We start from the raw sequence: 13,606 nt of genomic DNA on the forward strand, positions 1-13,606 counted from the left end.
TATGGATGGAACCTAAAGGAGCCAGCTGACAGATGTTTGTCGAGTCCCACTGTGGCGTCCCAATACGGAGCCCAGCCAAAAGGACAACCGAGCGGGACTTCCTCTCTGTTCCTAAGTCTTTCTGTGGAGAAGGAAATAGCATACTTAGGGCACTCTTGAAAAATCCTGCCCGTCCTCTCACTCCTTCCCAGCAAAAAGACGTCTTTCTTTTTCAATTCCTTTAGATTCTTTTTTTGTAAGATGAAGGTAGTTGAGCTAAATTCAGCGTTTTAATTTTGTACCCTTGGGTTATCTGTGAGGAAAAGAGGGAACACACCAGGGGTCTATTTTAAGGCGGTGCCCAGCCTTTAGAAGTCCCTCTCAAGGGACCAGGGCTGAGACTGGCTCTCGGGTTTTCTTTATTCCGTTTTAATGATTTCAACACATTATTTCCCTTGCAGCCCCGCCGTCCCGTTTTGAAGAGCCTGGGACCTAGAAGCGGGCTCGTGTGGAAATCCGCAGGCCCCTGCTCACAAGCTCGGGGGACTTCATTCAAGCAGACGCCTCGCCTTTGTGCGTTTCCCTCTCTCTTCTGTGCAGTGGAACAGTACCTGTTGCAGGTGGAGAAGACTGCGTGAAATCAAGCAACGCATGGCAGAGTGCCTGCCGCTCTGTTGAGGAAGAAAGAGCCATCTCCTTCTTCCCGCACCGAATTCTGACATTCAGAAGTGCGGAGGAGCGACTCTCGGGCCTGAATACCAGACTCACGTGCCTGCGTGCTCACCTCACTCTCTCTTCCCAGGGAGAGGGGCTTTTACGTGCACCCGTGACCTCGCAGGTGGGGACGTGGACACTCGCTCAGACTCTCGGAACTACGCGGCTGGGGAGCAGACATCGCGGGGTCCCTCCCCTCGCGCTGGCATCCAGCTGGGCGGCCGCGGGACGCGGGTGGGGCGCAGCCGGGGTACCGCCTCCCTGGGCTCCGGGCCGCGGAGAGAGAGTCGCTCGCCGCCCCAGCCGAGGGCCGGGGGCGCAGACGAAGGGGCTCGAGGGGTGGGGGGGGGGGCGCTGCGGGCCGCCCGCCGATATGTGACCCGGCTCCGCCGCCCATGTGGGCCCGCCGACCCCCCGCGGGAGCGGCGGCCGGAGGGGTCCAGGAGCCCCGCCGCCAGGCCCTGCGCCTGCTGCTGCCGCCGCTACTGCTGCTGCTCGCGGCCGCGCCTTCGGGCCGCGCAGGTAAGTGGATGGCGGCCGGGCCGCCTGGTGCGGGACGCGGACGCGAGCGGGTCCGGCCCGCCGCCTGCCCAGCGCCGCCGGGGTCCGTCCGCTCGGGGGTTTCGCGTTCGCGCGCGCGGAGCGGGAGGTGCGAGGGTCGGCGCGCACCTGCTGCGGCGTCAAGGCTGCGGGACTGAGAGTTTCATTCTGCCCGTCGCGGGGCTGCAGGGAGGCGGAGGGAGTGTGACCGCGGTCGCCCTAAGGAGAACCCGCAGCTCGGAACTCGCGGTTGGCGACGGTGACCGTGCGCAGCGCCCTAGGCCGCACCGACCCGCCGCCCTTGAACCGGGACCAACTCCGCGGCTGGCGGTGACGGTTCTACTTGCATGAAAATACCGAGTCCCGGGAACGCTCTGCTCCGAAAGAACAGGGTCTAGAAAGAGGCGGCGTTTCTCGTGTTAAGATCGCCTCTCTTGAGCACGGCATTGTTTTTCCTTTGCAGTTAGGACCGTGTACAGATAGATACGTGCTCTTTGATTTTTACTTTTAACTCTTATATTAAAAGTAAATTTTTTAACTGATTTATGACATCAGGTAACTGAAATTTGCTTTGCTGTGTTGTTCAGTTTAAATTCTACCAACTGGAATCCAGTAAGCCAGGATGATTCATTAACCCGATTTCTTTTTTTCTTCTGGTATGTAAGAAGAAGGTTTCTTTTAAAGCAAGAAATCGGGGATTTTTTTTTTTTTAATTAAAACCAGCAGAGCTTCCCAGAATACTGTACTTTGTAGGAACGCGGTTCAGGCTTTAATGTCTGATGACTTTTCACCCAGAGCTGAACCACAGTGAATGCAGAAGGAAAGTTGCCCTCGAAAGTGCAGTGTTCTTAGTAGTCAAAGAAAACGGTTTTAAATTTGATGCAGTTATTTTGGAAGTAACCCCGTTGTCTGAAGATGAATGGATGAAGAAGATGTGATACACACACATACCACATATGGGAATATTACTCACTCATAGCAAAGAATGCGGCCTTGCCATTTGCAACAACTTGGGAATTATACTAAGTGAAGTAAGTCAGGCAGAAAAAGACAAATACCATATGGTTTCTCTTATGTGTGGAGTTTAAAAAACAAAACAAATGAATAAACAAACAAAAAGCAGAAACAGGCCCATAAATATTGAGACCAACCTGATGATTCCCGGAGGGAATGGGGTGGGGGTTGGGAAATGGGCAAAATGTGTGAAGGGGAGTGGGAGAGGCAGCCTCCAGATATGGAATGAGTGAGTCCTAGGGATAAAAGGTACAGCACAGGGACTATGGTCAGCAGCTTTATAATAGTGTTGTATGGTGGTAGTAGGTATATATGTAAGCAGAACATAACTATACTTGTGGATCCCTATGTCGTACACCTGAAAGTAATGTAACATCATGTGTCAACTATGCTTCCATAGGAAGGAATCAGGGAAGGAGACAGAGACTATGGACTCCAGGAACCAAACTGAAAGTTACAGAAGGGAGGGGCGTGGGGATGGGGTAAGAGAGTGATGGTTATTAAGGAGGGCACGTATGGTGATGAGCACTGGGTGTTTTACACAACTAATGAATCGTTGCACACTACATCAAAAACTAATGTGGTACCATATGCTGGCTAATTAAACATAATAAAAAAATCTTTTAAATAAAAAATAAAAACACAGTAATAATAAGTTCAATACCGTCCCAAACGTTATGAAGTGTGCATATAGATGTCGGAAAGATCGTTGAACCATAGATATTATACTCCCAAAAATGTTTCTCTTCTAAATCCTACATTTATTAAAAATTATAGTTTTTAATTTTGTATTTATAAATATATTCACAATATATTATGATTTTTTAGTTCTTTCCTACATATGCTGAGTGGGAAGAGACTACTCCTGACTTATGCAGATATTGAGTCTTCAACTAACATATGAATTTGCTTGTTTCTATATTTAATCAGAGAGAGAAATAAAAAGCTTGCTCCATAATTGGGTTAGGGGCTGACATTAGAAAGTAGTAATATTCTTAGCATCAGAGCAAAATTTGGGGGAAGAAAAACAGAAGAAACTCTTTCCTGATCCACAAGATCTAGGTACTTTCTTAGCTCTTCTTTAAGCATTGCTGTTTTCTTCTGGGTCTTCAGGCAACCTAAGGACTGCTGGAAGAACCAGGTTAGAAGGTACCTGGAATACCATACTTACCTCTTAAAAGAAAGTGATTTCTATCCTGATAGGTCAGCTACAATATCTGCTAAACAATGCTGACTTTCTAAGGGTTAAACGATATTACCACTCTTGGGCAGGAAGAATACTTTAATTCTTTGAATGTTTCCACACAAATATTCAGTCACCCAACTCAGTATTTGCATCAGGCAATATAAACCGAACATTCCAAGAGAAAGAAAAAAAATTCAACGTAGCATCAACATTCTAGGAAAATATTGATATTTAATTTCAGGTAAGCTTTTAATGGAATTCAGAACATCTGTGACGTTCCCTCAAGATGGGTATGACACCCACATTCACCGTCATTCTCTACATTCTTCAGGGACAGAAGTTTCTCCAGGGAGTTTATCCCTGTTGCATATCAAACTCTGCCTTTTTGGCCCATTCACATGTATATTCTTCAGTGAAGATAAGGAGATGTGGTCAGCATTATATAAGCAAGCATCTGAAGCCAATTAGAGAAAGTGAGAGAAGATGGCTTCCTACGGTCATCTATCTCCTCCTCAAGCCTTTTAGAAGTATCCATTGCCATAGAATAATTCTGCACGTGCCTGCAAGGTTTCTTGCGGACCACTCCTCCCTGTTGTGCAGGCTTACCTCACACCACTTACTTCCTGCACCGTCCTTTTTCCAGTTTGGAGAGCAAACCAAACCACTTTCCATCTCCGAGACTTCATACTTGGAGTTCCCACCACTGAAGTGTTCCTACCCGCTCTACCCCCCGCTGTGACTCCTGCTCAGACTTGGCATCTCACCTCCCATATGCCTCCCTCAAGGAGATCTGCCCAAAATCCCCAAAGAAAAAAAAGAATATGGTGTTTATTACGTCTAGGAACAAATGAGCCTTGCTATAGTTTTTGGAGGTTTCAGAACACAGTCTAAATATTCCTACTATATGTATGCTTATTAGAACTAATTTACTGTAACTCACACAGTGAAGGCATTTGTTCAAACGTCTCTGATATCAGCACAGCAGCGTTTGGATATTCAATTTCACTGAGTAGTTACTTGTACACTCACAGATGGTTTCAGTGAGCTAATTAAGCTCCCCTCATTATTTTTTTCACTTTTAATTTTGAAATAATTTGAAACTTACAGAAAAGTTTCAGGAACAGTAGACTTTCCGTAAATCCCTTAGCTGGTTTCTCCCAAGTTCAACGTTTTACCTAACCACTGTACGATATTCAGAACCAGGCCATTAACACTGGTATAATATACTTACCAAACTCTAGACATTGCCAGATTTCAGCCATTTTTCCACTAAGGCTCTTATTCTCTTTCAGGATCCCGCTTTACAGTCAATTCTGATTCCTCCTTCATCTCCTCCAATCTATGACAGTTCTTCAGCCCGTTTTTGCTTTCATGTCTTTGACACTTTGGGGTGTCATCTCTTCTTAGAATATCCCTCAGTTTGGGTTCATTTGGTGTTTCTTCACGATGAGAGTGAGGTTATCCTTTTTGAGCAAATAATACTTGTTAGGTTTGTTATTAAATGAAAGGAGACTGAGACAAAGTGAAAGTTATTTAAAGCTTTATTTTATGGTAAGTATTAGAAGTCAGAATGACTGGCCAGGGCCGTCTCCGAAGACAGCAACCCCTCTCCATCTTCACAGACTAACTTTTATAGAGCAAAAGCCTGGCCACACATAGGCGGCCAATGAGATTTTTAACATTGCATAGTCATGTTAGGCCACACGCAGGTGACCAATTGAATTACAATTTACCCTTTCGTAGCTGTTTGAACTAACCTATTACTCTGGTCAGAATTGGCACTCAAGTTTGGCGCCCAAAAGGCGGGGTTTACATTCTTTGGTGGTTAGGGAGACAATATGTGTGCTTTTTACTGATTGATTGTCTCCACTTGGCCTGACTCGTTCTTGTATTCTGGGCTCTGTTATCAGGAACTGGACGATCTGGCCTTGTATTCTGGGCTCTATTATTAAGAACTAGCCAACCATATTTTACTGGTTTCCCAGACTTGCTTCTAAGTAAGTTTCTCGGGGGAAGGGGGGCAGGGTGGCAGGGTCAGTTGAAGTTTTACTGCACAAACAACAGAATGTCTTTTAACCACAGTGGAGTCGCTCTGGCTAAATAGGCCCTTACAATATTGTCTTTCTCAGTACGTCATAACAAAGGATTTATGATATCCATATGTCTTGTTCGTGGTGATGTTAACCTTGATCGCTTGGTTAAGATGGTGTCTGCAGGGAATTTTCATTGTGTAGTTACTATTACCTGGAGCAGACATAAGGTCATTCCTTGTACATTTGCATGGCTTCCACATCTCTCTGCTAGAGGCACTTCCCCAGCCTGTCTAGAAGTCATTGAGTATCCCAGATCCAAGTGTGTTGTATAAGATCACCAGCCTCTCTCTTCAGAATGTACCTACTGCCTGTAACTATGTGTTGAGCTTCCTGCAGAATGAGTCCAGGAAAGGCAGAACAACTGAGGATATTCATTACCTCTGGGAGGTGGCGTGGTATAGGAACAACGTGGTAGGGTTGAGGAGGGACCGACAGTTCTCTGAGTATACCTTCTGCTACAGCTCTGACTATTAGAGCCATGGGTGGGACACATATTTCCCATTTAAGCAAAAACTTTGGACAAAGGAATAGGCAGATGGAATTATTCATGTTATAAAATGAATATGTTAGGATAAGCATGTCAATATAAAAAGGTTAACTATTTTTATAATATTTTATTTAAGACTTTTAAATTCATTTTAGAGAGAGAGCATGGGAGCAGGGGGCAGGAGGGGAGGAGAAGAGAGAGGGACAAGCTGACTCTGTGCTGAACCCGGTGCTCAAACATGGCACCTGATTCCATGACCCTGAGATCATGACCTGAGCCAAAATCAAGAGTCAGCCGCCAAGCCGACTCAGCCACCCAGGTGCCACTCTAATATTTTAAATAAATAAAACTGCATATCTGTGTGTTGCCTTTGTTAGTGCTTTTCACGAAATACTACTCAGTAAATTTGCAGGGTTTTGCTTAAAAGCACATTTCATTACACACATGATGTTTTTTAAAATGATTTTCTATTTGCATCTTTTTCTTCTTTGTACAGCTTTACCAGTATCATTGACACTTATCTCCATGATAATCAAGAAGAAAAAAAGACATCTTCGAAACCACTGCAGTTTAATGTAGCATATATATTTAATAAGTAAAATCATTTTATCCATCTTATTAACATTACACTTTTGCTATGAGTGTGATATTCTGAAAGCATTCTGATTTTTCTTGGTCCCTATTTATGATTATTTGACACAAAAGCTGATACCAGAAAAATGAATTAAATCATTATAATCAATTCCAAGGAATGTTAATTGCTTATAAAATTGGAGAACAAGAAAACTTTAGGGAAAAAATTGCCAGCTGGAGAAATTAAATACATCCTCCAGTTTTCAGAATTCCTTTGGCTAGAAGAACCTGGGGTTGACAGGACGTTATTAAAGTCCCATCCAAGTGTTTCTCGTATGAATCAGCTCTAAAGCATTACTTCCAGATCATTACCCGTCTGCTGTTTGAGCACCTGTCATCACGGGACACTCACTGCCTACCAAGGCAGGATGTCCTGTCACTGCAGACTTCCAATTATTACAGTGTCTTTCCATGTAATGCGCTAAGAGCTTACTCTCTTGCATCTTCTCCCATAGTTAGTCCTCAGTCTCTGCTGTGGAAGCCATGCAGAACAGGATATGCAGATAATTGAACGCCCCATCTATGTCTTCCCCCCTCTCAGCCAACCACCTTCCCAGTTACGTCATGCCAGCCTCTCTCTCCTCGTCCTTTTAGCATTGTGTGTTCTCTGCAAGCTCCCAAGCTGCCTCCCTGTAGATCCTGATGAGACAGCCAGTCTACTAAGATTTCAAGCACTATGCCTGGCGTGTTTATCCTTAAATGATTCAGCTTCAGTTTCTTAGTGAACATAGGGTTCCTGATGCCTGAAAGCTGCCCTCCTTTTCTTTGTTGTCCTCTCCTCAGAGACACAGACTTGGGACCCTCATTTCAACTCAGGCTTTCATAATAAGACAATTTCACTTGGTGGAGGTAGTTTTCTTTCTGTTTGCTTCTCGAAGGATAGAGGATGGACATAGGGTATAATGTTTTATCTTGAGCTTGGGTCTAGATGCAATTAAAGATAGTCTTCTCTAGGAAAAAAAATTTTTTAAATATTTTATGTATTTATGTATTTGTTTGTTTGTTTGTTTGTTTAACAGTGAGAGAGAGAGAGCACACAAGCAGGAGGAGCAGCAGGCAGAGGGAGAGGAAGAAGCAGGCTTCCCCCCAAGCAGGGAGCCTGATGCAGGACTCCATCCCAGGACCCCGGGATCATGACCTAAGACAAAGGCAGACACTTAACTGACTGAGCCACCCAGGCACCCTGGAAAAAATTTTTTTACTGATTATCTATACAACTCTAGTTCTGTTTACTGACTGTGGTGGTGACTGTGTTGCACATTGGGCCACAAAATGGCTCCCACACAGCTGCCTCAATCCCTTTACGTGCTGCTTTCTCAGATGCCCACTCTGCCTCCAGTCCCAGAAAATTGGCATACTTTTTCCTATACAGACTTGTCAGTAAGTTATCCTCATACTTTTTTTTTTTTTTAAGATTTTATTTATTTATTTGACAGACAGAGATCACAAGTAGGCAGAGAGGCAGGCAGAGAGAGAGGGGAAAGCAGGATCCCTGCTGAGCAGAGAGCCTGATGCGGGGCTAGATCCTAGGACCCAGAGACCATGACCTGAGCCGAAGGCAGAGGCTTAACCCACTGAGCCACCCAGGCACCCCATTTGTCCTCATACTTCTTGATTCTCAACACATATGCTTTTCATCCAACGTCCTTAAAGTTCCATCCCATAAAGTTGCATTTGTATTTTGGTAATAGGAGTTTTGTTTTGTTTTGTTTTGTTTTGGCAATTGCCTTGTCGTAGCTCAAGCATTTGTTTACATTATTTCCACTGTTTAAATTTTCTCCTCAACTTCACAGATATTTTGCCTCTTGCGTCCATCCCCTCATCTTTACTTTCTGGGGATTCAGCAGCCCTTAAAGCATTCATTGTTCTCCTCAGTGAACACTGTGTTCATTTTTGAGGAAAGGTACAAGTGAGCAAAGACACCTCCTGTATTAGTTTTCTGAGGCCACCATAACAAAGTACCACAAACTGGGTAGCTTAAAATAACGTAAATTTATTATCTCACGGCTCTGGAAGCTCAAAGCCTGAAATTCAGATATTGGTGGGTTTGAATCCTTCTAAGGGCTGTGAGGGGGCATCGGTGCCATGCCTCTCTCCTAACTTCTGGTGATTGCTGGCAATCTTTGGCCTCCCTTGGCTTGTTGATCATCATTCTAATTCTGTGCTTTTACATGGTGCTCTCCCCGTCACTTCACATAATCTTCCCTCTGTGCCCCTCTCTCTTTGGGTCCAAATTTCATCCTTTTATAAAGGTACCAGTCATATTGGATTAGGGTCCACCCTAATGACCTCTTTTTAATGGGTTACGTCTCCAAGAACCTATACCCAGTAAAGGCTACTTTATGAGGTACTCAGGGTTAGGATTTCAACATACTTCTTTCGAGAGGCACAGTTGAATTCATAACACCTCACAGGCTCATAGGGCAGGATCCTTGAGCCTGGCTTCTGAAGTGCAGAAAAGTTACCTTCTTAGCCTCATGGGGTGGCTCAGCATGTTTATAGTCTATTCCACTGCCAAAGGACATAGCAGTGTCATGGCTGAAAGTCTCTCCTTGAGAAATTGAGGGCAGAGATATGGTCTTCACCTGTACTTTCCGTAACATGAACATAAGAGAGAGCCACCATTTGGTAATGTATTCAAATATGGACTTACTATTTTGTAAACCTGAAACTAATGCAATGCTCTAAGTCAATTCTACCTCAATTAAAACAAGGGGGTGGAGAGCCATCAGTATTGTATAATAAAGACAGCACAGTTTAAATTTCTTCAGCAGAGGGGCTCACTCTCCTCAGACCTCCCCTGCCTGCCTCAGCTTCTCTGAGAGGCGTTTCCAGTGCAAAATCCTCATTCTTGCTCCAACAGGACCATTTTCACACTGGAGGCTAACTACCTATCTAATTCCAAGCCAGCCCTCCTCCTCCATTTTAGATTAAAATACAGGTATTGCAAAAAGTCCACTAAATTATCTACTGAACGCTCTACTTTGTTATTTTAAAAGTTAGCTCGTAATTTCTAATTGTAAAATAGAATATGACATGCAGCTCCAGAGCAAATAACTTTGGGGAATAAGGTATTGGAGGTGATCAGATTTAAGGAAGAATTACCTTAACACACCAGGCATCCATTTTGAGTTTTCAGAAGTTAGCATACACCTTGACACAGTATGATTTGAGCACTTCTCATTCATTCAATGTCACTCATTCATATCTATAAAGAAGAGTTGTAGGCACTGAGGGGAATAAGAAAACAAGGTGTCTCTCTTCATGGAGTTTTAGTCGCAGGCAGGTAATTATGTAAAGTATACATGCCAGAATTGAGAAAACCACGCTTCGTTAGAAAGCACAGGAAAAGGTAACCAATCGAATCTAGAAGGCAGGCAGGGCTTCCTGTACAAAGGGTCCTTTAAACTGAGATTCATAAGAGTTACTGGTATGTGTATATATATATGTATATATACTGTATATATGTATATATACACATACATATACACACATATATATGTATATACACACATACCAGTAGCTCTTATGAATCTCAGTTTAAAGAACCCTTTGTATATGTATATATATATGTATATTAGATACATAAAAATGTTACATATATCACATTCTTCCTATTTGAGGAGGAAAGATGCATTATATAAGCAATGAGGTGTGGAAGTAAATGTCTTGCTATGAATAAATATTTGCAATGCTTTTAGGAAAAAGCATAAATTTAATAAATAGTTATAGGTAGGCTGTTATCCATATTTCATAAAAAAATGATAATATAAATTCAGCTCCTTTTCATTTAAAATATTAGCAGGAAAATACAGGCGTACTTCATTTTGTTGCACTTTGTCTGTAGGGCGTTTTTCACAAACTGAAGATTCGTGGCGAGCCTGCCTCAAACAGGTGGGTCTGTGGGCGCCACTGTCCTCAGCAGCATTTTTTCACGTTGTGTCTCTGCATCACATTTGGGTAATTCTGATACTATTTCAAACCTTTTCATCAGTATTATATTTGTTATGGTGATCAGTGATCTGTGATCAGTGATTGTGAATTTGATGACTGTTCAGAGGATGGTTAATAGTTTTAGCAATAAAGTGTCTTTCAATAAAGTTATGTACCTTGTTTTCTTAGCCATAACGCTACTGCGCATTTAGAGGACAACAGTAGAGTGTAAACGTAACTTGTGTACTCACTGGGAAACCAAAAAATTCATCGTACTCACTTATTGTGATACTCACCGTGGTACAGTGGGCTAAAATGAAACTGCAGTCTTCAAGGTATAGCTGTGAAGCCAAGTTCCGCTCTGAGGGCATTCTCTCTATAAATTACCAGGTAGTTAATATTTCTTTTCACAACTACGGTTCTTTCTTATAAAACTACAAATCACCAAACAAAATGGGGGCAGGAGTATGGAGCTTAGTAGCTCTAGGACAGCCTGACTTCATGGTCATTGGCAGCCTCGAGTCACGGCGGTCCGTGGCTCTTTGCTATACCGAAGCAAACCACACACGGTTATCAAAAGGCACAATTGTTACAGTTGTGGTTTTGCAAGATAAGGCTGGTGTCCTAAGTGTTATTTCCCACTTCCTTAATCAACACAGCCCTTTGGAGGTTCTGTCGGTGTTAGTGAGTACCAGCAAAGAGACTGTTTTAATGGGCCCATTCTCTCAGTTGTCCCTGGAGAAGTTCCAAAGCTGTCAGTGCAGCAGTGCTCTTGACTTCTCTACATGGGAGGCTTCTTCATTGTTGCTTTGCTTTTCTCATGACCTGGGCTTTTCTACATCTTGGTGGCAGTTAAGAAACTTAAATAGCTGATCTTCAGTGTGGCCCAGGCAGCATGTGGGACTTCTGCTCATTTTATTGGATTTAGTTACATAATTCCATCAAGCCACAGTTCAGCCCCAAAGAGGTCTCATCGTAGTCCTGGTCACCCTCAAAAACATCAAAGCAATTACTTGTCACTACAGAGGAGAGTTAGCCTATTAAAAAATTTTTACCTTTCTGACAGTATACAATTCCATCTTGGTCTTGTTCAATTGGAAAGTCTCAGATTACAACGGTGATCGCACCAATAACTTCATTTACCTCAAAATCCCAGTCAAAAATGAACAAGAAGCAAATATTAAAGAAGTGTAATATTAATTACATCAAAATCACCACTAAATTATTACTTCCAAGCTACTTTCCACTACATAATTATTTTTAAAACTCTTACTTTTTTATTAATTATTTTCTCACATTTTTGTGTTGTTGACATTCCCTCTGAAAATTTTAAGTGATAGAGTTATGAATAAAAGAATGGCTTTGCTTCTATAAGGATAAAAAGAAGTACTAGTTGTGAAAATGATTTGAAAAATAGATGATATTTAATTAATACCTGTTGATTGAAGTTGGAATTCCCAACAGCTATTCTTTTCAATACCTGAGTGGTCCCAAATGGGCTGCCCTTAACTTTCTTCTTACTTTCATCTTTTCTTTTCTAAGACAAGTTATTAAATAGTAAAGGCTCCAACCCACATTCAAATCTACTTCTTCACAGTTACTATGATGTTCTTTATTACAAATCCAGATAATTTAGAGATCACAAAATATAGACAATGTCAAGTTCCTGTCCTCAAAGGGCTAATTTCCAAAAGGAAAGGAAGACATTGATATAAGGGATGACATAAGATAGTACAACTGGTTTTCTAATAGTGGGGCTGACATACACAAGTTAATAATGGCATCTTCAAAATAGGCCTTCTGGAAGGAGATGCACAGAAATCCCACCACAATGTATTTCTTAAACTCATTTTTTTCAGAGTTCCAAGTAGAAACCACACATGTGGGTCAGAATAGCCCTTTAAATGCCAAACCTTCATCTTGGAGATATGATTTAATTTTCAAAAGCATTCCAACCCATCTCCAACAAACTTGGGTAATCAAGCTGGGACATCAGGCTATAATTGGGCAAAAACAAGGTTGACGATTAAAAAAAAAATGAGATGGAATGTCTTGCATGTTTAGAAGCTACCTCTGAAAATGATTATAGCTGAAAGGAAGCATGCCCCAAATGCCACAAGCTGAGCAGCACCATAGGAAGAGTTATAAACCCTCCCCTGGGAACTAAATGGAAGATGCACTCTCTCTTTGATGCATAAACTCCAATATATTTCTTTTTTTTAATTTATTTTTTATTTTCAGCATAACAGTATTCATTATTTTTGCACCACACCCAATGCTCCATGCAATCTGTGCCCTCTATAATACCCATCACCTGGTACCCCAACCTCCCAGCCCCCGCCCCTTCAAAACCCTGAGATTGTTTTTCAGAGACCATAGTCTCTCATGGTTCACCTCCCCTAATATATTTCTTTTAAAAAGTAGTCTCGACTTTAAGCTCTTGCTTGCTACTAGGTACCAACAGCAACAGTCAAAAACGTGTTTAAGCACATAAATTTATTTATTGAGGTGTGACTCTAAAGAAATAGCACTGCTTTTTCTGTATGACTCATGCATCACTTATCCACATAAATGCTCATATTCCTGGCAGGGAAAGCATATAGTGATTGACTATGTCCCAGATTCAGACAATGCCTGCTGGCTCCATGAGAGCAGGGCCTTCTGTGTGTTTCTGGGCTCTGCTGTCCCCTAGTGCCTATCAGTTTCTATTTCTAGCACACAGTAGGCATTCAGTGACTATGTATGAATGACGTGATTGTATACAATTCCACCAGGAAAAGCTTCAATGAAGAAGAAATACTTGGGATTTCCTCATTGAGTTTCTTCTATCTCTCCTTAGAAGCAGTCATCCATCACACAGGAAATTTATAATGATCATACAATCATCCCTTCTTCCCACGTCAGTGTTCTTAGGAGCATTTCCTAAAGGTGGTAGGTGAGCATCCTACTATAGGAAGTCTGTCATAGTCAGAACCCTTGGTCTCAGTCAAGTATCCTCCAAATGGCTGAGTCCAACCATGGTCAAGT

At 42.5% G+C, this 13,606-nt stretch overlaps 1 protein-coding gene across 1 annotated transcript in view; it reads left to right on the forward strand.

The window, feature by feature from the left end:
- Positions 1-835: 835 nt before the first annotated feature.
- IL20RA (interleukin 20 receptor subunit alpha) overlaps positions 836-13,606 on the forward strand; it is a 38,117-nt gene continuing 25,346 nt past the window's right edge. Inside the window, exon 1 of the mRNA XM_045066316.1 lies at positions 836-1,215. Coding sequence (XP_044922251.1) covers positions 1,089-1,215 — 127 coding nt within the window. The 5' untranslated portion in view covers positions 836-1,088. The remainder of the gene's footprint in view (positions 1,216-13,606) is intronic.

This window comes from Mustela putorius, unplaced genomic scaffold (genome assembly GCF_011764305.1).
Source record: "Mustela putorius furo isolate JIRA1106 unplaced genomic scaffold, ASM1176430v1.1 tig00003863_pilon_pilon_pilon, whole genome shotgun sequence".
NCBI lineage: Eukaryota > Metazoa > Chordata > Mammalia > Carnivora > Mustelidae > Mustela > Mustela putorius.